Here is a 27435-nt window from a genome sequence, read left to right on the forward strand (position 1 = left end):
ACATGACAATTTCAAATGTCATCGTTTCACAGTGACCTTTCATGAACCTGAAATGAATCAAAGAAAAAATGGCCTTCTGCCTTAAATGGCAAGAATAGTCACCTTTGATCCACATATTAGATAGAACTGAATTTAGTGTGAAAGCTTTGTCTATACTCTACAGTCTGTCTCCTTTAGTTTTTTCTTTAAAAGTTGTGTTTATGAACATGAAATTTTTTTTAAATGAATATGGAGATCGAATGTGTAAATGATGTCTCTGTAATACAAATTCATTATATAAATATTTCCCACTATGGTCCTCCTGTCAGAATACCTCAGCTGACCTGGGGTGTTCTTCTTCTTCTTCATCTTCTTCTATTAGGAAGTGTGAGAGTTAAACCGTTTCTATTCACTTTGTAATTACTACACAACCATTTGAAAAAGGTAAGCATTACCCCTAATTCCTCAATTATAGATTTCCCATGATCACTTCATCTGCATCTTAATAATGGTAGGGTAGTTAAGCCTTGCTGCCTGTTATCAGCAAACATCCTTAATGTTCTCTGTGGTTGAAACACACCAGAGGATAACGCTTGATTTCATTATCTTGCACTTATTCAACTCATGCACAAAGCTTCAGTATCAAAGCCTCATGAGCATCGTTCAGACATAGCAAAACCCACACGACCCCCTTCCCATTTTCTATCTTTAGCAGTTCCAGCTCAGTAGTTGTAGCTCATTGAATTATTAGCTAATTGCCAGGTGGAATCAGTATTGATTGTGTGATGCACAGCAGCTAGTGGTAATGGTAGTATGAAGCTGGTTGCTAACTAGATTCTCCTACGATATATGAAAGCTGGGGACTGTAAAGATAAAGCACACTTCGTGGGAGGAAGTGGAGAACGGTCGCACACACACACACACACACACACACACACACACACACACACACACACACACACACAGTCTTTTTATCGTTGTCTTTTCTGCAGATTCTGTGCCCTGGAGAGCTGTGGGATCACTGTGCTGTGCTGCTGTTGAGCCACTGTCTTGTCCTTGCTATGTAGGTCATCAGTGCCCTCCAACGATATCTTATCCCATCTGCAGTGCAGTCAATACTGTTGACAGAACTCCAAATAGCCTCAGATTAGAAGTTGCCTCATTAATTGTGTTCCTTTGCCTAAATGATTAACCTCATCGCTACAGCCTACGCAGATGAATTGGACAAGTTTCTTGTACCAACACAGTATGAAATTGTGCTGTTTAATGCGCCTTCTTGATTTACTGCCTGAAAATATTTAAAGGGGGGGGGGCTGAGATAAACCAGGAGGAAAGATATGAAGAAGTTAGGGGAAAAAAAGAGGGCTGAGAGGCAGAACAGGAATGGTTTAGATACAGCTCCCTGCACTGATCCTCAGCATGGCAGCCAGTGGTGTGTTTCAGATTGTTTCTATTTGCATGATAATATGACCATGGTTTGACTCACGCACAAACACACACACACATGCACACATCAGGGATATTTCATACAGAATGATGGTTCCAGCAGGCCAGATTACCTGAGCCAGTATCCAGGGTTTTTTTTTTTACTTCATGCCCTGAAATGAATGAAATTCCCCCCATTAGCAGGGAGGTTACATAAGCCTGGTGTACAGGTATATCCAGCTGCACAGAGGCAGTAAGCTGATTACAGATGGAACTAACACAATTACCCCCCTGTAATGCAATTAACATGAATTGGATTGTGAAATAAGCAACCGGACTGTCATGCGGATTCTCTAAAGATGTGGGGCTCCTCCACGCTGACGCCGGAGTAGCTCAGATAAATCATTTCAACGCTCCACTAAGCTAGTTAACGTCAGAGCATTTCAGCACACATGCTCAAGTGTTTTGCATTGGAAGTATATTGCACAAACGGCGGATCCACTCCTCTCTAAACCATCTGTTTACCAGTTTGTTGTCGCCCATGTTTCGTTTTCTGTTAATGCCACGGTCTAAGTGACTGTATATGAACCTATAGTGTGCTTTACCATTGCAGTGCCTGGTGATCAGTGTTATTAGCAAGATTGCTACATTGCTCTGCCATGTGCAAGGCAACTACTCCTCATACAAACTGACACTGTGCAGCACAGACACTCAATATTGTAATTTGTATGTGTGTGTGTGTGTGTGTCAGAGAGAGAGAGAGAGAGAGAGAGAGAGAGAGAGGGAGAGAGTGTGGTACTTAGGTGAGCCTAATGTAGCAGTGATTTGCTGAGCAGGCAGCAGCACGGCTACAATTTATTCCAAGTATTTAGATGTTATGTGCCGCATTCAATCATGCTTCAGCAGATGCACATAAAGTATATCGCAAGTCTTTGGGATGATAGTGCTGCTGCTTGTACAGAGGGGAATTTTCAGATGCACACTGACTAAATGGGGAATTGCTTCTTCCCCCTCAATCATAAACAGTTCACACATATACATACACACAGGGACACGGAGACAGAGGAGGGAAAAAAAAAATCCCCATCCGTGGTTGAGGCTATTGCAAAGGTCATCCTCATATCCAGTTTAATTTTTGCTCTTCCTCAAGAGTTAAGATCCATAAAGTGATCAATAAATCTCTCTAAATGTCTCTGCATGGAGGCTGCATGTGATTTAACACCCCGCCACATCTGCTGGCTGGTTTCTGTTCGCTACACTGACACATCTCAACCTTCCTCTGCTCACAAATCAGAGCTCTATCACCCCCTACACGCCTAAAAATGTCCAGACCTTTATCATTGATTGATATCAGAACTGGTTCAAAAGTCCTCTGTAAGGTTCTGATCCAGAAGTGTAGGGTGATTCCTGCTATGGAAAATGTGACACCTGTGATCTACAGCGGGGAACAGTGTGTCCTTAGGTGTGGGATTCTTCCTTTCAGGCAGTATTGATTGAAGGAAAGATGATCTGAGGAGGCCATTAGGAGGATTGAGGAGGGGAGAACTGACGAGGTAGGGCTGTGATGAACACCTTTCTCATCATTATGCCAGCGCTGCCTATACATCAGCCTCACATGCAGATTCTGCCACACACACACACACATGTACACACAGGCAGCTGGAACGTGAAGCAGGATTGGTCCAGAATTTACAGCTTTAGCGTGTGATTAGCCCACTGCTGTGTTTGTTTAGATTCTTGTTTGTTCCCATTCTGTGCCGCCATGTTGTGGGGCTGGCTCTGCGTCTGCACCGGTGCACACATGACTGCACTCTGCTGATGGGTGGGGCTCTGTCACAATGAGTACAGGGAGACACAGTAATGGCATACACACACACAAACACACGGAAGCACACTGCATTTTTATGATGTTTCCCAGTATCTTCCTGGTCCAGGCTTGTGGATTGGTGTCTTGGGAGGGATGCTGAATACAGTAAACTGGGCTATCTACAGCTGTTGTGAACACCTCCTTTACCTCCCTCTCCCTGTCCTGCAGCACAGAGTGGTGGAGCTCACTTGCACTTGGGGCTCATCAGATCAAGCCAGATAAAAGCTGCTCAACTCCAGCCGAGAGCTTAATTAAAACGACCCTGCCTTCGTAGAGTGACACCTTTTTACAAGCTCCTAACGGCTCTGTGCTCGCCGTTACTGCCAATCCAATTATAGACTAAAACAATAAAATAGATACAGAAGGAGCTGCAGCAAATAGGCTGGCATAAAGTAAAAGAGGGGGAAGCTATTAAAGATTATACGAAGATTCGCTCTGTGGACTGCAGAACTGGGCTGCAAGGGTTTCATTTCCACCAGAGATGCTTGTGTAAGTAATGTGTGTGTGTGTGTGTGTGTGGTCTCAGAGGAAATCCAGCTCAGTTCCCTCAGCCTGGACACAGTTCAGCAGCATCCCAGGGATTATCTTTCCCAGTGGAAGGTCACTGCCTCAATGTCATTAGACCAGCGCTCACACAAGTACGCTGAAAACAATCAGTGCGATCAAGACGCTTCTTTTTCCGATCGAGCTTCTTTTCTAACTCTCGTCGCGTCGAACAACGTTTCTGTTTGATAGGAAATAACGCCACGTGCATACGTCAGTGCGTCACAGCTGCACTTGTGACATCTGTAACACTTAAACTGTGAGAAAACTGTGAGAAAACTGTGGGAGGTATACCTGCACATGAAATGTGGAAACGACTCTCTCTCTCTCTTTTGAGTTATATTCTATTTCAGATTATGGGTGGTAACACCTGTGGGTTCCTGTGGAGACAGTTAATAAGGCTGAAGGCTTTATTAGAGCCGGTGACTCATAACCAAACAGGCCAGTCCTTTGCATTAACTTTGTGGGTTTTCCAGAAGGCTGATTAAAGTAACTTGTCAGTCGACATCTGAGGCCAGAGTGGAATTTACGCCCATACCAAAAGTAGACCATGTCTAACGAGTTCAACTTCAAAGTTAGCTGTCAATGTCTTTAAACAATACTATTCACCTTTTATTATGCTTACTCGATCTCTTACTGCAACAGATTCTGCACAGTATCATCGATCATGTTAATATAGGGCCGATGCAATAGGAGACTAATAGGGAAGACATTAGCAGTAGACGTTTGCCCATCTGCCTGAGTGCACCACTTCCTCTCCTCCTCTTCTTCTCACTTTACTTCCTCTCCTCTCTACCTTTACCAGACGCAGGAACAGACCCACCTGCTCCATCATGACGCCTCACTACCTCTGTCTGTGCTGTCTCTGTGCTGGAATTGGCAGAAAATCAATCCCGCTCTCATCTACAACCCCTCCCTCTCCTTCTCCCTCCTTCATGTCTTACTCCCCCTCCCGGCTGTAAAGTGTCCATCCTGGACCGAGCACAAGCATCAGCACAACATCATGCCTTATCAGAGGCGGCACAAAGGCCCATAGGCACATTGTTCGTCAGTATCAGCCAGCTCCAGTTTCAGCGCACTGTCTGCATCTGCCAAGCCCCCGAAACACATTCATGACCGTAAACAAGACAACAGAATGAAAACTGGAGTGGCCACCGGAATCATTCTGGGGCAAAATGCATCTTTAATTGTAGCGCCTGTTAATTACAGAGTGCTATGAGAATTGGAAAAGATAGAGAGGAGGATACAGCACATCATTATTTATTATGCAAATGTATTCCATTTTAGACACAATTAAGTGATTAGAAAGCTGTCGCTCTCTGCTCTCTTTCTTCTCCTTGTCCTTACTTGTCTTTTTCTTTGCTTTTCAGCATATTACTGTAATGAAGCCATTACTTCTTCAAGTGAATTTTAATGAGTTTTTAACTAACATTTTAATGAGCTATACATTACCATAAAGCATGGATTAGACCAAATTGAATTGTGTGTGCGTAGCTGTGTATATGTGTGTTGGTATTGTAGAGGGGTGTAAAGGAAAGAGGTTCATTAAGAGTTAATTATATTGTCTCTTGGTTGTGGCAGCACATACTTTTCCTGGCTTGGCCAGCAGACCTTCTCACCGTGGTCCTCCTGTCATTGCTGTGCTGCTCAGGGGCTTGTTAGGCCAAATCAGGGGTGCAGTTTAAAAAAAAAGGGCATCGAATGAGGCTGCTGTTTAAATAATGGAGAATTGTTTGGGGTTATGTTCTGAATCAGCGGTAGAAGCACAGCATGTGGTGTGAGTTTGATGGAATGCACTCCATTCGCCCCCATCTATCAGCACCTTTCGTGCTCCTCTCTTCAGTTTGACCTTGATTAGACATCCTGTCGTCGTCCCCTGTTTTTTCTGGATATGTCTTCCCTCTTTTCTCCAGGCTTTGTCACTATAGAACACATCTCTTTTCTTCAATCCAAGGCTCTATTAAAGGTTCACATTTCATATGATATCACCACTTGTGATTTCTCACCACTGTGGTATCACTGCCTGCCATACGAGTCTCTTTACCTTCACTCTTTTCCATATTTCCTGCATCTTATCGGTGTAAGTGACAGTGTTATTTACAATCCTTTAGCTCTGGATCGGGAGATAGGGAGAATAGTGGTGGAGATCATATCATGCTTCGCCATGGTCTATGAAGAATGATAGGCTGGTGTGCATGTGTATGGCTTCATCCGCGAAAATCTCATCTTCAGTCGGTGGAGAGAGAAAACCCGACGAGCCGGCGAGAGTGAGTAAAGGGGTAAGATTCAACGCATGGGACAAAGCTGCAGGATTGGGGGGGGGGGGGGAATGATGAACCAAGAAGACGGAAGACGGAAGGAAGACCCCTGATGGTGATCGGAGAGAATAAGATGGACAGAGAGGAATGGTGATGAGTTGTGCTAATGATGAGAGTCTCGGCTCAGTTCTCAGAGGAGGTGCAGCCTTGGGCACCGCCAGACGGCCATATTTTTGCAGCTGTTTCTCTGGTCTGACCTGCAACCCCTCAGCGGAGGCATGTAGCAGATCTAGGTGAACCTGCTGCTTTCCTGCATGCTGAGGGGGTAATTTCTGCATCTGGATGGGGGGGGGGCAAAGGTTAGCTCCGTCCAGCGGGAGGGCAAATGAGTGAGACAGGGTGAGGAGAAAGCTTGCATCCAGACAAATGGAGCACATCTCCTTTCACGGTGTAGCATTATACAGTGTAGCATTATCCTGCCTTCAGCATCAACAGTAATACAAAACATCAATGACAGCACACAGAGTAGCTTTGGTGTGTTTTGTCAAATGACATATATACTGTGTCTCTTCTCTTAGGGTAGAATTGAAAATGGCGGTATTGTAATAGCACTCTGCCGGGTGAAGCGCAAAAAGCACTCGAATAAAATGATATTATAGCTTGGAGCTACATCTCTAACACTCTCCCAGTTTGTGTGTGTGTGTATGTGTGTGTGTGTGTGTGCATGGTTTATTTTCCAATCAGAGTGTGGGTAGAAGGTGGTGGGTCTGGGTGTCAGGGTATGGCCTGGGGCTTCCCACTCTTGTAATCGCTCTCTGTGTTTCTTAAACCCTGACCCAGGAGAATATCTATAAAAGCATCTCAGGTCTGTCTCTCTGTTAAAGGGAGCGAGAAGTAATAACAGCCAGACAAACATACACAAACATTCAAATTTGCAGTATTACAGAAAATACAAAGGATACCAAGCCCTGCGGCTTTCAAGAAATGTCTCACAGTCTGGGTTGTGCGTGTCGATTTGATGTGTGTGGTGCACGTCTATCAAAGTGATTTGAATGTCAAAATCCAGGACTAAAAAAAAAAAAAAAATTGGATTTTCGACATCAGTCTGTGGTGTTGTGGATGTGAACGCAACCTTTGTGATCCAAAGGTATGTTTGTGTGCTCCTGTAGGTGAATACATTTGTCAGCACTTATCTCAGCATGCAGGCCGGACACTTCAGTCAAGGCTCCCCACTAATCTCCCAGGCAGGCCGTGTCACCCTCCTGTGAATAATATCTTAGGTAGGGAGAAGAGGGTGCACTGTACAAAATATCTCTCGTCATGCTGTCCTTGCCCTGCCACCTCTGTGCTACGATGCTAGCTGTTTGTGCAGTCATGTATCTGTGGCAGGAAGTTTTTTTTTTTTTTTTTTTTTGTAAACTGAGTCTGTCTTTGAGAAGAACAACACCCAGGTGAGACTCCCCTAATGACTGCTGGCACAGGACTCCCCTGCCGATGTAGGACAATCTGGTTTGCAAAACAACCGCGTGGGTGTCTCCTTTGCATTATGTTTTGGCAAAGACCCCCACCCTCAGCCCCCTCGGCTGTTTCATCGCACAACTTTGCAACCTGACTCCCGCCCCTTGAAGTTTGAGGTGTTGAATCAGTGCCAGCTGAAAGAGCTGCAAATTTGCCACGCTTTGCCCCCCCCCTGCCTGATGCTCCTTCATACAAATCTCCTCTGATATTTGGGAAATAAATAAATAAGCGAGATACGAGAGGCAAAAGCAGATTAATATTATTCAGATATGAGTTCATTTTAGCCTCCAGCCAGATTGACAGATGTAGCACTTGCCAACAGAGGGGTGTAAATGTAAAAAATATATAAATATTAATAAGGCGGTAAGCAAGAAGGCAGAGTTTAGGGCCTGCTGGAACTCCATGGGAGGTGAGATATTTTCAGTGGAAGAGGAGCTGGGTGTTTCAAGGGGATAGAAAGGCAATTACCTTACGTCTGTCGGCTGTATCGGGTCCTGAGTGCCTACAGGGCCTCAAAGCTGGCTGAAGAAGTGTCTCTGACAGCAAATGCACAGACTCACTTAATGATACACGCACATCAGATGCTTATAGACTAACTGACAATGCGGTCCTGTTATGATACTAATATACGCAAGTGCAATGACTTGCCTTATGATCCCAAGCGTTGTGTGGACTTATGCATGGAGGTGCCCGAAGGCAACAGTGGGAGAGACGTATGCTGGTGCCGTAATAAAGCCGGGCAGATTTTATAGTACACTGAAGAATATTTGAGTTGTGTGTTTATTGTTAAACTGTCGGAGGTGAACCTTGACGGCTATCGCCTTGTTTGGATTAAATTGTGTACAAAAGAGTGTTTGGACTGACCCCTGCCCTCATTTGCTTACTAACTGTATCTGTTCACTGTGTTGTTTCTGTATTAACAAGTCCTGAACCAACACACAGGGCCTAATCCTTTCACTGCTGCTGTGTTATCTGTTAGTTCACTTGTAGCTGTTTGTAGCCCTGTGTTTATCCTGTCCTCAACAAGTGTGTCGTCGGTTACTTATTTGCTTTCGTGTGTGCCTCTTCTGTTTGTATTTTTTTTTCTGTTTCGACACATGTTCTGTATTCATTTCGACCATAGGGCAGGGGAGCCTTGACTGTGACAGCCCTTGCCGTGTGAGATTAGATCAGACAGAATGGCACATGAGGCACGAAATGTGTGTTTCTTTTGTCGCCGTTCTGTTTCAGAGGAAATCGATTATGGGTAGATCCCGTGGGTGCTCGCAATGAATGGAGGGGAGCAATTAAATCCAACCTGATCTTGGAAACAACAGGCAGTGTATAGTCCCAACCAGGCTATGATTTTAAACAGCAGGACCTCCGTTTGTAATGCAAATACCCTGAGCTCAGTGGTAATGCTGTTACCCCCACCCTAGGCAGAGGGTCGGCCACTCTGAAGCCGGCTAATTACCTTGGCTTTTTAGATTAGAGGGCAGCTCTGCATGAAAGACAGAAAACCTCTACTTCTACCTATTCTGTATTCACTCCTATTACCCCTGTGTAAAGGTTTCATTTGAATTCATGTCACACAAAAGTCCCACTCCATACCCCTGTGCATCCTCAGGATAATTGGGTTGAAAGCTTTCCCTTCTGCCTGCGCCCGCTTCTCCTTCGTCTAAATAAATAAATAAGAAGACAATGGCTGTGCTGCTTTCTGCAAAGAGGGTAAGAAGAGTGAATGAAGAGATGAGAGAAGCCTGGAGCGCAGGGACCAGTTATCCCCTCTTATAATCCCGGCACTCCCAGCCGTTGTCCCCAGCGCCATGCGGAATTTACATAAGGACCTGTGGTGTTGCCCTTAATGTAGCCCTCCTCAAGCATCTTCAAACATCCTCCAACAAGCTTAGTCCTTTTTATCCTTCAGAGGAATAAGGCATCTCTTGCTGGCTGGACGGACACTTCCTTCACTGCAGCTGAAATTCCTTATGTCCCACTCTACGGATTATTTTTATTAGAGATCAAATGAAGACAGATATCTTTGAGTACACACAACAGGAGAGGAAGCATGCCCTTTAGTTTGTACCGTTAAACTTCAATGCACATATGATTTCTATTTATTTATTGTTATTGAAGACCAATCCTGCTCTTTGAGTTGAATTCCTAACGGATAGTTTAGTATGTCTGTGCTTTCACATTTGTGTTTGTCTCATCCTGCATGTGTGTGTATCTCCCAGCAGCTCTCCTTGTTTAATAATGAGCTGCTGTTTAACTGAACACTATGCAGAGTGAGAGGCAGTCTCTGTGATGAAACGCCTACCTGGGGGTGATTGGATACAAGACCACAGTTGTTCAACAGACCACCCACTGTCATTGTGTGTTTGCACATATCTGTGAGCGTGTGTGTGTGTGTCCCTATACCAGCAAAGTGAAGCAGTGTAACACCACTGTGAGCTCTCACATGTGAATGACACCAGGCTTCAGGGCATTCTGTCTGTGTTTGTTCTGCTACATCCACAGGGACCTCCATTAGCTCCAATTAGCTTTCACTTGTGCTCGCCTTGTCAGATGAAGCTGCACATCTCATTTCAATAGGGGGGATAAAAGTGGCACACATTCATACTGTGTTGTGCACACAACTTAGTTCATACAAGGGAAACTTTTTATTTATTTTTCTTAAAGCAATTTAAGGTTAGGTATGCTACAGCGATGTGCTCACCCTGAACTGTTTTTTTTTCCCCTCAGTGCTGCGAGATGACTTCAGACAAAACCCAACAGACGTGGTGGTAGCAGCAGGAGAGCCAGCAATCCTTGAGTGTGTTCCTCCCAGAGGCCATCCTGAACCCACCATCTACTGGAAGAAAGACAAAGTGCGAATTGAGGACAAGGATGACAGGATCACTGTAAGTACCATTACCATCTGTTCTGATCCAATGGGAGCTTTATTGTAAGTGTGTGAGAGCATAGGGAAAAAAAAAAGATTTTGCTGCTGTAATGAAGTGCCATTAAAAATGTGTGTTTAAGGTGTTTATTACAGTAATGAGTCATACTTTTTTTTTTAACCAACTATCGTTGAAAGGGACATACTTGTGTATTTAAGGAGTGTGTTTTTTTCCCCCTAAGATTCGAGGAGGAAAACTGATGATTTCCAACACAAGAAAGAGCGACGCTGGCATGTACATCTGTGTGGGTACCAACATGGTCGGAGAGAGGGACAGTGAGACAGCACAAGTCACAGTATTTGGTGAGCTCTATTACTCCAGTTTTCCGGAAACATTTTCAATTAACATTTTTTTCATTATATGTCACTTGTTGTTTTGTTCTATATGGGGATGAATATCATTAATGCTGTTGTTTAGTGTCATTATTTTATGTCTGTGTGCATACAATGATCATAGAAGACATAGCGATAGTGCTGCGAGATAGAAAGAGAAAGATAATGACAGACGGAAACTGAAAATGCAAGAGAGGACAAATATTCTGTTGGCCTAATTTCACACGTTCTCGTTGTCTGTCCTGCAGAGCGACCAACCTTCCTCCGCAGGCCCATCAACCAGGTGGTCCTGGAAGAGGAGAGTGTGGAGTTCCGATGCCAGGTACAAGGAGACCCTCAGCCAAATGTACGCTGGAGGAAAGACGACGTGGACGTTCCTCGTGGGAGGTACGTGCGCCTACGAGATTATTTATAGAAAGCTGTCTTTTCTTCGATGAGCTTCCACTTGGTGTGCTTCTCTGCATTCCACTACAATTGTGTAAAATTTGTGTGACAGGTCGCACTTAACGCAAAAGAAGCTGTGGAGGCAAGAGTTCATTCTGAGCGGCTGTTTCAAAATAACAATAACTCACACAGCAAGCTCTCCTCTGTACTGCCTGTCAGCAGTGGGCTGAAAGAGCTCTGTTAGGCTGTGTTCAGTGCAGATTGTACATTCAGACGGAAATGGCTCAGGTGCCTCTGGTGCACCAGAGGACCATTACAGGAGGTGACAGTGTCTCATGTCAAAAACATGTCAGTATGAGGACAAACAGATATTGAGTTATACAATTAAAACTGAGTGACGGGTAAGTGGGCAGGTGAGGTAAACGGTAGGCTCATAGACAAGTGGTAAAAAAAATAGGCTGACAGGTAGAGAGACAGGCAGAAACAATGACAGGAAATAACAAGAGACAGAGAACAGCAGCTAATGTTGTGTCTGTGTACAGGTGCAGCTGTTCCGGTACAGTGTTGGCACAGAAACCCGACAGATACACTCCCTCCCTGCTCATTTAACTGTGGTCAGTCTTTATGCCTCGGCTGATATGAGGCCTTCCCCCACAGTTCAAAAACTGAAACTGATGAAAGAACATTAAAACTCTGTAATTTCCTGCTCAAACCATGACCGGCTACAGTCTGTCTCACATCCTGTGAAAAAAAAAAAAAAAAAGCCACTGATGACATAGTGATATTGCCCCTGTCATGGAGCTTGCTGTGTTTGCACGTTGCTTCACTGTGACCCACAGTCAACAGCAGCGTCATTGTCAGGAGTGGACTTCAAAGAGACAAGCGCTCTCTCCCCAGCCAACAGACAAGTGACACACTCCTTGGATCACCTCATAAAAAACATACTCTCTGTGGACCTGACATCTCTCAAGGCTCGCTGCAGAGCAGAGCGTGGGAGGCTTGTTTGTGTCCGATAAGGATTTGGTTCACTGGGCAGTGGGACGCAAGTGTGGTGCCAAAGCAAACACATAAAAGTATTTCACTCATGTCTTTGAAAGAGAGTTGGCTCGAGAAATGAGTTCATTTTGTTCACTAATTAACAGATTTATAATGGAGTAGGACGAGGCCTGGTCTCATGTATCCTCCCTTTGAAGTTTGGCCTTATTTGGATGCAGCAAAATAACTTAAAAGAAGACACTGTAAAAATAAATAAGGAATAAACCTTGCACAGTTTCTGATTAAAACACGAGCTCCTTTTGTTTTCCTCGCTAAATTTAATTCTCTGGTTGTTCTTTCAAGCAGACAGCAAGCATGTATGATGTGATATTCTAATTCTTTCGTGGCAAAAAGAGAAGACCTGGTATTATTGAATGGCTGTTCCTGCTTTCTGCTCATCCTCACTCAATAAACATCAAACAGGGCTTGAGTCTGACTGACAGAAGGAGTGTTTGAAAAACACAGAGAACAATAGAAAAAAGAAACAAGGAAGCTACGGTAGCACAGGCATTGTTTCATCACACTATGGACATCTGTCGGTCGATCAGCTGACTTCTTCACTGTAGGAATAAAGATGACCAAAGATCAAGCACTTCTAAATTCAATGGGGAGGGATCTTTGTTTACTCTTTTTGCAAAAAAGGTTACACTGTCCTTATCATTATGATAAGCTGTTAAAAGAGAGACTTAGACAGGCTGCTTCTTCTTCACCATCAAATAGTTTGAACTTGTCCTTTATTCCCCGTACACACTTTGTGCACGCTAGTGACCTTCTGTAGGTGTTTGCGTGGGTGCAACTTCTATAGTAGGAGGAACCTCAGCTGAGTAAACAGGTCTTTAATATGCTCAGTGGCTCCAGCAGACTCCCAGGCAAACACACACACACACACACACAGGCACACAGACATGAAGCGCGCCAGGATGGCACTGGCTTCAGTCTCAGAGGGATAGAGGAGGAGATAGAGACAACACAAGAAAGGTTTCAATTAGAGAACAGAGACAATGGTGCTGCTCTTTTACCTCTGTGTGGGTGTTATAGTTTGGAAACAAAATCGAAATCACCAAACAAGCTACTATACTCTAGGGCACTTGAAAACAGATTTTGCTAGTGTAATGTAATGCATATTACCAATCTAATGTTATAATCTGTAAAGATCATTTTAAGAAAGCTTCAGTTATCAGTAGAAAAGAAAAGAAAACTGTCACTCGTTAGAATCACGTTCAAAGTATGTCAAGAAACAACAGGTGCATCAAAACAGCAGGTGAATTATTGATTTAAAATACAATTATAATATTTTGAATATTTTCTATGTATGCTTTTGTCTTGTTTACTTTTATACTTTGACTTCAAAGAGAGCACTGTGTCCGTGTTCAACAGACGGAGTCCACCACACATACAATTACTTATAAAAGGCAGACGAGCCAAGACAGAATAATTACCTGTAGCTGAAATTAGATCAGCCCTTTTTTTCAAGCTTGCGGGTTCTTACTTTCATAATGGCTATTCCATTTCCTTCATCATCTCTGCCATTCTCTCGAACAGGACTGTACAGTGTGTTGCTATCAGGTCAGAAAAAGGACATCACTAATTCTTCCATTGTTACTCAGAACTGTACACTTTGTGCTCAGGTGTTGTTTCATCAAGAGTGAGTTTATGAAAGGACCAATAGTTATGAGAACAAACATCAGGTAATTAAGATTTAACTATCACCAGGGAAGGAGGAAGGGAGGAGAACATTCTCATATATCTGCCCCAGGCAGGATTGAAGTCACTGACCTGCGTGTTATATTGAAATCCCCCGACCGCCCCGAAAGAACTTAATTAAATTCTAATCAAGATCAGGACAAACTTTAGTCATCTTTTGGAGGAAATTTAAGCATTACAATTGATCTTGTACAGATGAAATCTGAAATGTGTAAAATATGCACATTTTACATAATCAAAATATAGATACAACTTATGAATAGACAGGAAATATAACACTAATATGTAACAGAAGAGAAATGCATCCAATAAGGTGAAATGCTGGGATAAGAGGTACTCAGATATAAATGCCAGAATGTATGATTAACATTGAATGAGAATATTGTTGAAGAAGAACATTGTTGAATGAACTATAGGGAGGCAGTGGTAATTGCGCAGTTAGAGAATTTCACAGTTGAATTTTTAAAAGTAAGAACAAACGCAGCAACACGCAGCTATAAAAGGCTGCATACTGTACATGGTTGTAAAATGGGACTCATACTCATACATTTTTACCAGAACACATTAAATAAGATTGAGACTGAAGAGTGTCTACTACCTCCTCTCCAAAATCTATAAAAAATGCTGAAAGTGTTAATGTAAGGTCTCTACGGCTTACAATGCCCTTCTAAAATGTGGCTCAATTGTCATCATCCACACTCAGTGCGGCATCATCAAGCCAAAGTTTTATTAGAAAGTGTCTTGGCTTGGATTAATCTAAGTATCAGATTATTATCCGTCTGTGAAGCATCTCAACAACATCTTGGGAAAAGCACCAAAGCTGCTCCGACATCACAGAGCTTTGAGTCTACATACTGTGGAGTTTGTGCCACAGTCTCTGAATCTCAGCGAGAAGACTTGAGCAGTATTCCTTTTTTTATCTTTCACTGCCTTGGAGCTCAGTGTGTGGCCCACGTCTCCCCTTCCTTTGGTTTCTCGCTCCCTCCTCATTTGCTGTGGACCCTTGTGCCCTCTCCTGTGCCTTATCAGAGCCCCTTTGGTCTTGCAGTCTATCTGTATTCAGTCCCCCATGTCCCCAATGACCTCCAAAGCACAGCCCCTGCAACATTCAGCAGAAAAGGCCTTTTCTTTTTGACTCAACCCCTCTGTGGTACGTGTGTGCTGGTGTGGGTGTGTGGATGATAGAGGTGTGTGGGTCATTCTATTTGAGAGGGCTGTTAAAGCCGGTGTGACAGGAGCGCCTGTGTTGTGCTGACCGTCCAGTTTCTGTGATTTCTCTCCTCCACAAGTCAGCAGAATTAAAATACGGCAGGCTATGGTTCCTGTCTCCATCGTGATGTATAAGTGGATACATCTGCTGTTTATGAGAGCGCTTGTCCGAGGGGGCTGGTGAGTGGAATGACAGAGGGATAAGTGAGGGTGTGTTGCAGCAGAGTTAGACTTAGATAAAACGAAAAGTAACCTTTTGTGATCGAGAATCTAGAAACCGAGTGGCTCAGAATGAACGCAGAAGATGTGCAGATCTGTTATGTCTTACTGCTTTTAGTTTTTTCATGAATAACAGACAAATACACCCTTACTACAAAGAAATCTCAGCCTCTGACATTTTCCAGGCTTAGTGTGTTTGTGCGTCCTTTGTTTCTTACACAAAAGCTTTCAGAAAGTAGGAAAATAGAGTTGCTTCCAGACATCGATCAATGTGCTGAACTTTTCTCAATCCACAACATTTTCCAGGACAGCCATGGTGTCCGCTCCAAACCATTCTCATTAAATACAGGTTTCTACTGCTGCCGTTGCCGTGGCACAAAAAGGACAAGCTATTTTAAAAGGCAAATTTAGGATCAATTTTCTTCTAACAAACCCCTCGCCTTACCACAAGGGCTGAATTCCTGCCAAACTGTTCTTTGATTAATGTAGGATAAGGTGATTAATTTCAGACGGGCTGATGGGAAGGCCCTGACCCCCACTAAGGCGTGGGACGTGCCAAGAGGGAGCGAAGTCCTGGCTAAGGGCCTTACGAAAGGAAGATGAGAAGCGATAGCGGTTAATTGATTCCCTCTCATGGGTGACAATGCCCAGACAGGTAGACTCCAGCTCTTTTGATCAGGATGAGGTAAAGTAGCAGTCCGATGGTGTGAAAGTGGATCAGACTGTCAGAATGAAATGGAGCAGAGAGGGGACTTGTGTCAAAGCGGTCAGGCCAGAGAGCCAGCTGGAACTAGTCCTGTCGTGCTGTATCTTCAGTGTGAGTCATGTGCTCCGGGTTGGCACACTCTGCCTACCGCAGCCACACATCACAAGGGAGCCACAGATAAGATCCTCTCAGGTCGGGTCATTTTGCGGTTAAATGTACACACTCATTCAATCGACTGAGAGATAAGGTTCATTGAATGTAAAAGGGAGCTGGCAAACAATCTAAAGAAGGAACATGAGTGAGCGTGTTCCTGACACACGGTCTCAAGGCAAATCCTTTGAGATGTAATGCTTATAAAGTTTGTCCAATAAAGTTTTCGTCTCTTTCACAGCCTTCTGCTTGCATCAAACACATCAAGTTGACAACCGAGGAAAAATGCAGCTTCGTCCTGGCGTTTGCGAACATTCCCGTCACTCCTCGTCTCCCTGCACGAGGGAATGACTCTGCACATGTGTGCATATGTGTAAGAGGATTGTATACTTTGTTCTCTGTGTGAGTTTACCCCCAGTGTACAGGGTTCCTCTTTGGGTTGTAAAGGAGGTAGAGTCAGGCGGGGTGAGCTTGGCTCAGCTATCCTATCCACAGCCCTTCTAGATGTGCAACTACATTCCTCTTTTAATAGAGAACAGAGCTCTACTCCAATCCAGTCTCAATAAAGAGCTACTGTTCCTTCTTGGTGTGCACTGGCATGTGTGTGTGGCTACAGCTACCTCTTATCCCTGAGTATTTCCACTCATCTTGTCATCTAGGCTGATTCCATATAGAAAGTTGATTACAGATTGATTGGGCTCATGTTTCCCACTAATTAGTCATGAAGCAGCCCCGAGGTTGCGTTTGAGAGATTGACGGAATTTAGACCAAGACACAATAAGCATGTTGTTCAGTCGGTGCTGTCGCGTATTCACCCAAATAAAATCAGTCAGCTACATGTCTGAACACAGAGGATTTTTTTTCAACCCCTTCATTACACAGAAGTTTGGTAACATTTCCTTGCAGAGTTGGGGCGAGCAGGAAATATTCTGAACAATTCACGCTGGCTTAAAATGCATTTCTTCTCGCATAACCATCGACTTGTTAAGAAAGGGGTTTGGGCGGCTTGATTGAGAGTCCTGGGAAAAATGTCCCTGTTCACAGTATCTCATTGTGGAAGTCATGGCATTCTCCCTAAGCCCTGACTTGTCCCTACCATGCTTTTAGCCTCTCCACCCGCCCTGACAATGTCAGGTACTCATGTTGAGTTACCCATCGTAGCCAGAGGGCAGAGTGAGGGAGGATGCTCACTCCGTTGGCTTGTTTGTTTTTCCTCTTACAACAGGCAAGTCCCAAAAGGTGCTGTCTCATTCCTTTGGTTGCCACTCATTCTGTTGCAACAATAAATGCTTTATTCACATCCTCAGCCATTACCTGAACTGTACATCCCCTCTGTGTAGAACAAAGCGTTCAGTCATGACTCAGTCAAATAATCATTATGGCTCCTTAAGTACCTGTGCAGAGACGAGGAACTGGCAGTCAAAGTTGAGGAATGTGATTCAATAAAGCTGCCTTTGAAAGCTTGCTCAGGAAATGTCATAACAGCATGCGAAAAAATAAGACATGGATAGACAGGACAGATTAGTTCTGCAGCTGCTCGTGGCAAGCAGCCATCAGAACACCTGAGGTCGAGCTGAGGGGTCTTTCCCCACTCTGAGGGAAATGGACCAGAACATACTGTTACCAGAGACGATTGCTTTACACCAAGGGTTTCTGCCAAATATAATTGTGCAATGTATTATCCACAGCAAACGGCTACCCACTGTGAACAATTGTTTATTAACTTTGAACTCTTCCCCGACAGAATCAAAATAACAGAACGGAATGTATCCTCCTCAGTGTAAGCCCATGCAGCTTATTCCTCTGTGCCACGGAGCACTGATGTCGTCCAAAACATATTAAAAACACATAAAAGAGTACTTCTGTTGCAGTGGGTAGAATGTTTCTCCATTACACCGAACATGACCAGGGTAGTTTGCTCTAAAACAATTCTCTAAAGGGTCCGCTCCATGTTGGGCAGACATCGCTGCTCTCGGTTCTTTTATTTGTTTTTAATAGCTGTTGGACTACAAGTTTAGAGTTTTATGGAACAGAGTCATACGCTATAAAAAAAAAAGGATAATATAACTTCAGGCTTGTCCCTTAAAGCCCCTTTGTTGGTTTTGAAAACTTCTGACTTTGGGGATTCTTGTGGTAGTATTAAAAAGAAAGACACTAATGGAGTGCATTAGATACATGGAGAGGCCAAATGCTGCACATAGACTGCACCAGTTTCAACTGAATTGTCTCTTTTTATTCAGAATAAAGAACTTTTGCAAAGAGGAAAATATGTCAAGCGCTGATACAGTGGCCCTACGTCAGTTCATTTCATCTCTCTTCTCAGTGTCTGTGAGTGACAGCTTGTGGACGGCAGACGGTTGTCAGGCTGACAGACCACTATCATAGAGCCTCCACCATTCCCTCCAGCACACTGCTCACACACTGCCAGGCCTTCCCCCCTCCTTCAATTACAGCCTGGAACAACAAACCAGGCCAGCATTATCCCTCTGTCACCCGCCATACATTTCATAAAGGTCTAAGCACACAGGCAACCATCGGCAAACACACGTAAACACAAACATTTGACTACTGCTGTGGAATTGAAATTTGGTCAGACTTTTGTCTTTGTGTAGAATCCAGATTAAATTCAGTCAGATGCTTCACTATGAGAATGTAAGTTACTGTGTACATGTGTTCCATACAACACACGTGCCGCGGACTACAATGACATCCACATGAAGCTCCGAGTGTGGCTTCAAGCTTTCCACACACATGCAGAGAAACATCTCATGAATATTGAACTAGTTTTGAGGGTTCCGACTGAACGCACACTTGTCTGTGTACTCTGTGTCATTGTTGAATAATTGATCTCTCTCCCTGCAATCTCCATTTGTCACAATGAACAGTTGTGCTTCTGCGTTCCCCTCTAGGAGGAAATGCACTTTCCACTGCAACTGGCGGCAAACTCAACAGCCATGGCTTAAATACTGAAGTATTGTATTTCAGAGGGTTACTTTGGCATCTGACTTGGTGGTTTTTGCATGTTATTGCTGAAAGGCAGCTAATGTTGTATTTTTTTTGTTGACAGGTACGAGATCAAGTACGACAAGGACGACTATGTGCTGAGGGTGAAGAAGGCTTCCGTTAACGATGAGGGCACGTTCACCTGTGTTGCAGAAAACCGCGTGGGCAAGTTGGAGGCGTCCGCCACTCTCACAGTCAGAGGTATAAAACACCACTATTCTTTTTCTTTTCACATTAGCTAGCTCATAACACCACTTTGAGAAGTCATGAACCCCCGAGGTTATTGTTCTTGTACTCCATATAAGGTTTAGATAGAAAGCTTACTCCAGAGGCTCTGCTTTACTCCAATGAAGATCCAGAATGTTGACTCCCACAGCAAAGAGAGATGTACACAGCATATGAATCTATTTAATTATTTACATTTCCAAGTGCAGCGTGACACACTTTGCCCCCCCCCCCCCCTTCCTGGTGGTCTGCTAGCCACGCAGCCCTCAATGCAGTAACCATCCAGTCAGCAAAGCCATTTCACAGATTACTGGTGCACACCGCCGGTCCCACACCTGGGGTTTGTAAGGTTAATAACAACATTCGAGCAATAATTTCCCCTCTTTTCAACCCTCTTCTTCCCATTAAACGCAAGTGTTTACGGTCTCTGTGGACCGCTTTGGAGCAACACGGGGCCAGAGGGAGACAAACAAGGTTGGCTTTTCATGTTATGTTAGTAAGGGGGTTTTGGAGAGTAGCATCTTAGTGTTTCACTTGATGGTGAGGACACATTTGGTAATGTGGAGGACACACGTAGGATCCAACGCCTGCACTAATTCTCCTAAATAGAGAGTGGCTTATCAAAAACTCCATTTTTTTTTAACCAACATGCTGTTTTCAGTTATTCTCTGAAATGCTCTCTCTCTTCCTCTCGCTCTTTTCCCTGCTCTGTCCATCAGCACAGAGACCTGTGTATTTCATTAAATGCAAGCAGTGAAGATCCAGTTAGTGTTTTGTCTCTGATGAGCAGAGATGTCTGCACCTGAAACTATTTTTATGTTTTTCATTATTGACCACCAGGGGGCGCTTATACCAGGCTGCCCTTATTAACCAGGTGTCTGGAGAAAGATAAAAACTGTCCAGTTGATAGAAGCTACTGGATACTCTCTGCCATCCTTACCCTGTGCGAACAAATGTTATCCCCAACACAACATGCCATTCATTCTGACTTTGATTTCTTTTTGTCTTATTTCATTCTGTGCTTTTTTTTTTCTGTTCCTCTTCTCTTGTTTTATGTTTGTGTGTCTGTGTCGTGATTTTGTTTGGTTTGTGTATCCACTCCACCATTGTTGTGTCTCCAGCTCGCCCTGTCGGTAAGTACCCATCCTTCTGATTTGAATCCATCCTGCATGCTCCCTTCATACAAACCTCTGCATATGACTGCTTGACAATCAAATTGCATTGCTTTATTCGTTCTGTAACATCACATTGTTTATCCTTGAAACTGTTATTTGCATATAATGATTTCCGAATTGTATATACGTTTATCTTACAATTTTTTCGGTATGCAACTTTTATTCGGTTTTTGACTTTTTTTGATTCTGTACTGCTGCTGCTATAAGCCCGAATTAATCAATAAAGTTATATCTTATCTTATTTCACATTTCTACGAGGATCAGTAACATGAACAAACATTTTTAGATTGTAGCAACAGACCTTTGTTTCATTCAATATGATAATAAAACAGACTAATAACTGCAGCTAGCCACCATATTCCGGTTGCAGCAACTTCACTGAGCTTTAAGGGCTTAATCTTAACCAACTGAGTATCTAGAATTAGCTCGAAATACTGTACATGTCAACAAACTGCTGTCACAGTAACTAGTAATGAATGATTTCTTAGAATATGCACATATGTTTTACCACACATGATAAAATGATAGCCACAAGATTTGACACTTGCACATACTTTTTGTAGGTCTGGATTTCTGTCGCTTAAACTTGACCTCAGAGTTTCTGACAGAGCTTGTTTCGGATTTAAAGTAAAATGTTTGTTATTATCAGACTGGTCTGATTGGTCTGCTTCAGGTGGTGTGTAAAGTATTGCTAAAACTTATTGGCATTTGGTTGGAAAAGCTGTGAATTTTTCCAATGCAGTGTACATTGTAGTGTACAAAATAACTAATCCATCCCTTTGACGACCCTTCCCCTACAACACAGATTTCACAACTGTTGTTACTGAAAGTTTCATTTCCCTGTGGAGCTCCAAGTAGAGGCTCTTTAGATTGGACATCATGTCTTATACAATGACTGAGTGGGCTGGCAGACTGAGAGTCTCAGACATTGTCATCTCATATGGTGCAGGACGTGTGTGACTTGCAAGTCTTTTGGCCATCTGTGAATTTTTGGAACACAAAGCTGAGATCTGTTTGTTTTGGATGAGTTTCTCTCCTTCTGAGCCCCACAATGCAGAGCTGGGATCTCGTTTTATTTCCCCATAGATTGGGGAAGAAGGTCAAGACAGAAGCAGATAGGATACAATAATGATGTAAAATTGTCAAAATAAGTCATTAAATAGGGGAATCTAGAGGCAAGCTTTTTTGAGGGCAGAAACAGGCGAAATACAGGTACGAGAAGAAGGCGCAAGGACAAAGAAGGGAGAGGAAAATAATGGCAGAAGTATGTGTCGAGACAGGCGTCAACTGGCAGAAAAACCCAGACACTGCCTCAGTGGCAGGACTTGGGTTGCCAAAACAGCAGCAGCTTTTCTATGATTGTCAAACTGTCAACTTTCAAGAAGACGGAGGAAATTACACATTCTCTCTGCCTGTGGGAAGAGACAGTAATTGCTGTCGACTTCTGAATAAAATATGATGAACGTGGGATTTTAAAGGGGGGGGAATTCTTCACAGTTGGTGTGCCTGGTGCACTAAATGTATGCCTGCCTCTCTGTCCATTTGTTCTCTGCACCCTGACTCCGGTTTTATGTCGAGCCCTCTTCAAACCAGAAAGATGCGGCTGTGTCATGAATTAAATATGGGGCACCTGATCATTTGTTTTCTTAAGAGGGGACAGGAAGGAGCCTCTCACATGTCATTAAGGGCCTCTGAATCAAAACAGGGCCAGTGTGAGTTAGCCTTGAGCCAAGCTGTGAAACCACCTCAGACTGACTTCCTCTTGATTTGATGGAGTGTTTGATATATATTTCCCTGGAGGAATCACTTTTTCTTTGAGGTCCACCCTCCTACTTTTTTTCACAAGTATTTTAGACCTTTATTTCTCTGTCCATGTTTAAAGTGGTATGGAGGACATAGTATGTGGGAAGAATTCTAACTTTGTGTGGCATTTGAGGAAGTGTGCGAGCCTATCGTCTTCCTCAGTTTGCTGATTTTGCAGTTATTAGATGCTTTAGTAAACGTTAAACCACAATGTGACATTGTTTAATCCTTTTATAATTTCATAGATCCATGCTTACTTGGAATAACTTAGATAAGAGGTGGTGGGATGCAGTGCTGGTGGCCAGTCTTCAACCATTTTTTAGCAATTAGTTAGTAATGCACCGTGAAGTATCAAACAGAGCAGGTGAAGTAAAGGTAGGGAGTAAAGTCCTTGCCAGAGCATGATTTAGGAGCTCTGTATCAGACCTACTGTGTGAGAGCCATGAAATATCCAAGCTGCAGAAAGCCAACTGGGAAGGCAGCAAATCTGCAGCCATCTGTACCATTCCCAACTGTGTGTATCTTTGACAAATACACACCCCCAAATAGGGATTACATGCAGAAACCAGCCAAATGGGAAGGGTTTGGCCTTACTAGAACCAGCTGGCTTGTCAGTGAAAAGATCACAAAGAAATAAAAGGAAACAGAAAGAGTGCAAGATGGTGCTTTGCAACAGTTCAGATTGTTTCTTTTGTCAGATTATAATTTTTAAAACAAACTTTATACATTTTACAGTTTGTGGTATTGTTTGTGTAAAGAAATTCACTGTCAGATCCTACATGAACGCACTTGCTTGAAGTTATAGGAAGGACTCCTTGAGTCTTTCATTTGGTGACTTTGTTTAGCTCTGCAGAAACCATGTTTCCTCCTCTCACAGAAATGTAGCAGTTGTCTTTTCTTGGCAAATAAGGCAATGTATCAACCCAGGACTAAGACCCTAGAGTGTCTGAACTGACTAATTAAAAAGATTTTTTGACATTTTAAGAGATCTGGTTTACTTTTGCTGCCCAGAAAAAAATGAACATATACTCTGTACTTGCTTGTTTGATTAGCACATGGAAACTGAGTTTTATGTGAAGATACTTTTTTGTCTCTGTGTTGCAATGCACAATGCATTTTCAACCACATGGTACAGACGATACAACTAGTAGTATTTAAAATGTTATCTCAACTAGCTTTTAGCAAAAGTATTAACTGGTATTCGTCAGTGCTGGCTTGTGTAGAAAGTATCTGCCATTTTGCCTTACAATGTGTACATTTGAGAGGAGCCTTATTTAAAATCCTGCCTATCTAACCAACAATCAGCGAATGGTCAGAGTGAGGAGAGGTTACCAGATAACTTTTCTCTGATGTCTAAACTCGGATCCTCTCCTGTTTGTACTGAACTGCAACCGCCAAGTTGTCAGTCAGAAACGTCTCACTCTGACTCGACTGTGAGTGTGTGACAACTGGTCTGGCTGCTGATGGACTCGTGAATAATGACTGAGAAATCTTCACACTGCGATTTCAAAGTTTGATGGAGAGGTGTTAGCTACAAGTGTGGCAAACAGGAATAGTCTTTTCTCGCTCTCGCTCCTTTTTGATACAACTTTGATCAGAAGTACTGAGCCACTTCAGATCTTGACTTTTCTATGAGATGCATTTTGATGCCGAATCAATCTTTCATATGGAAAGTCAGACGTGGTTAAGCCCTCTTTGTCTGTGTCTGTTCATAGTTTGGATGTTTCCAAGGCATGGGCGTGCCGTGTTGTCTCACATCGAAATGCCATTGTGACCAAGGCGCTTCCCTGTGTGAATGCCATTGTGACTGTCATTCATCCAGCCTCAGCTTTACCTGGATGAATGGCCAACATGGTTACCATGGCGATGATGGTCTTAATAGTTGTTGGTGTTCTCCCTCTGTTTAGTGCCTTTAAGAGCAAACGACTTAAATATGGTTGCATGGAAGCTCTGTACGGCACTCCTATTTGATTTGACCGTGTTCTTTATTGCTCGTCTTTGCCTGAGATCCCTGAGCCGTGTTTCTCTCCAGCTTTGATGTTTGGTATCACTTTATGCCACTGCTCGTCTAACACTTGTGTTTTTGCCCCTTTGACTTCAGCTGCTCCTCAGTTTGTCATTCGCCCAAGGGACCAAATTGTGGCGCAGGGCCGCACTGCCACCTTTCCGTGTGAAACCAAAGGAAACCCTCAGCCTGCCGTATTCTGGCAGAAGGAAGGCAGTCAGGTAAGAGCAAACAGTCTCACTAAAGCCACTGTGTGGAAATTCTTTTTTTTATCTTTTTATTGCTTTTCACATTATTTCTTACAAAGGAACAACACATATTGCTCTCTCAGTTGACAGCTTTTGTTATCTTCTTTGCATCTTATGTAATCAACACTCAGCTCTTTGTTTAGTTCCCCTTTGCATTGCTTATTTATAATTCCCTTACACACACAAATACACACACACACACACACACACACACACACATTCTTACATACACACACACTGCACTTGAAAGTACACTATCTGTCATCAGTATCTTTACAGCAGACACAGAAACACCTTTGTTCTCAGGAGCTGCCAAACGACCGTGTGCCTGGCAAAGTGTTAATCGGTTCCCTGTGACCCTGCGTTGATAAGAACGATCCTATCCCTCACTCAAGCAGATAACCCATTCAAATACCTGGGTGTCCTCACAACGCTAGACAACAGTGCCAATTAGGAACCTGTTGGGGCTTGTAGATGAGCCAGAGATATGATTCAGCTCTGGCTAAGGTTCAAACACACACACACAGCCACACAAAGCCTGCAGGGCAACAGTTACAGCAAAGTTCTTAACACAAAGAGAGCAGAAGTGAGACACATGCTTACCTGTTCACACAAACATTTGGTGTACTTCTCACCCACTTTACCTCTCACCACTGTATGACCCAAAGCTGATGACTCAGTCACACTGAGTAATGTTGTGAACTTGTTCTGATAGAGCAGATTTATATCTGGCGTTCGTCTTACATTGTCATTAAAGATGAGCCCTTTGAAATGAATGCACTAAAAACACCTTAGAACAAGCTGTTACATGTCCCGCTTCTGTCCTTGTGTTTATCTGTGTGTTCTGCATGTCGCCAGACACTAATGTATAAAAGGTGTGAAGAACAAATTAAAGCTAATTCAGTGTGGCAATTAAATGACAGAAAGACCTTTTTTCTCACACTTGAGGATAATGGAGTGTGGATCTCTCATGGCCTGGAGATGCTCTGAGTATTTAAAAAAAAAAAAACGTAAATTGTTGCATTAAAGTGATTAAGTGTAATTAAATCCTGCTAAATTGTTTGCTTGTTACCTTTGGTGATCATACGAAAAAGAATCCAAAAAGGAAAGAGCGGGGATGAAGTGGATAAATAGCTAATGGAAAAAAGATTTAGAGATCAAGTTTTTTCAGCTTGATTAGTCCTCTGATCCTGTGTATTTACTTTTGAGTGTGTGGGATTCATTAACTTAATACTAGGTAGTATTAACATGAATTATATTATATTCAGCAGCCTTACTTGTATGGGAATGGGGGGGTGGGGGTCTTTGTGGGAAAGAGAGCAGTTCAACACAGTTGTGGAACTGATTCAGAAGGAAAAACGTTCATGAAGCCAACACGAGCAAAAGTCTACTTTCTAGCAAAGTGGAGCCTCTGGCTTGGCTCAAGAACAAGTAGTAAACCAAGCCATCCCATGATTCTGATGTTGGGCAGTTTGTGAGGTTGGTTGACCAACTGATCGAGTGAGTTGTTGCAGTAATAGCTGATGTGTGTTCATGAGTGTGCACAGTTTATAAGACCTTATAGTTGGTGTTGGGCGTGTGCCTGTTTTGTCGTTTATTTTCCAGAATGTACTCGTTCCATGTTGTTTCTAATTGCTCGTTTGTTCCTCGTCCTGCAGAATCTGCTGTTTCCAAACCAACCCCAGCAGCCCAACAGTCGCTTCTCTGTGTCGCCCAGCGGAGACCTCACCATCTCATCTGTACAACGGGCAGATGCTGGTTACTATATCTGCCAGGCTCTAACCGTAGCAGGCAGTATCCTTGCCAAGGCTCAACTGGAGGTCACAGATGGTGAGGAAAAACGGACGTGTTCCTTTTAACATGCCAGCACCGCACACCACACCAGCACCAATCATGCACCATTACAAATGTGGTTAAGTTGGTGTAAAAACAGATATACTTCTAATATGCAGCTTTGATGCTCCTGACAAAGGTTAAACATTCACCTCTAAACAAATACATTTATAACCATCAGAATGTACATCTGATTTTAGTTTAGTTAAATTTTAGGTATTCTTTTAACTGCTCTAACATCCTTGCTTGGCTGAGTTAAAATGATAATTCAGCCTCTAACGCCCTTGAAAGTTAACTTAAACAAGCAAAGTTGATTAGTTGTTGTTATTTCTTCTGCAGGAATACATTCAGTTTCGATTTTGAGAAATGCGAGTGTGTCCATGACCTTCAGTGACTGTGTATTTTGCAGCGACAAATTCAATTACAAATTTCTACTTCTGCTTTTGCAAAGGAATAAAGCGTTGCCCTTGAGTTCCTTCAAGTTTAATGATCAGCGCTTGGGTGAGTGGGCAAGGTGCAAGTATGTGTGAGAGAGAGGAAGAGCCAGAGAGAGAAAAAGAGGAGGAGGTGGGGGTGGGGGGACATGATTGAGTGAGTTACTGACAGTGGTTTTCTGTGGAATGAATTATGTGGTCCTGCGAGGTGTGGGAGCATCTAATCTGCTCAGCTGCTGTGATGTGAAGATAGACGGCCATCCATATGTCTGCTAAAGTACCTGCTAGCAGAAAGATTAAAAACACTGCAGAAACACTTTTTTTTTTCAACATTTAATCTGAAGCAGAGAATGTCCTGCTGCAGTTCCAAAATTGGTACGTCTGTCAAGAACCATGACTAAAATATGGCTACATTTAAGCTAAACACTGTGTCTATTTTCCTCTTTTATCATTTCAAAA

General features: G+C 43.2%; 1 protein-coding gene across 5 annotated transcripts in view; it reads left to right on the forward strand.

The window, feature by feature from the left end:
• Positions 1–27435, forward strand: part of robo2 (roundabout, axon guidance receptor, homolog 2) — a 284885-nt gene that overhangs the window by 216971 nt on the left and 40479 nt on the right. For 4 of the 5 annotated variants that reach the window (XM_079354779.1, XM_079354778.1, XM_079354781.1 and 1 more), the window contains 7 exons: positions 10315–10472; positions 10693–10813; positions 11092–11230; positions 19318–19454; positions 20600–20611; positions 24558–24682; positions 26368–26539. In XM_079354779.1, the coding sequence (XP_079210905.1) occupies positions 10315–10472; positions 10693–10813; positions 11092–11230; positions 19318–19454; positions 20600–20611; positions 24558–24682; positions 26368–26539 (864 nt within the window). The remainder of the gene's footprint in view (positions 1–10314; positions 10473–10692; positions 10814–11091; positions 11231–19317; positions 19455–20599; positions 20612–24557; positions 24683–26367; positions 26540–27435) is intronic. The other variant, XM_079354782.1, reaches the window with a different exon arrangement.

Source organism: Symphodus melops (assembly GCF_947650265.1).
Source record: "Symphodus melops genome assembly, chromosome: 10".
NCBI classification, from domain to species: Eukaryota; Metazoa; Chordata; class Actinopteri; order Labriformes; family Labridae; genus Symphodus; species Symphodus melops.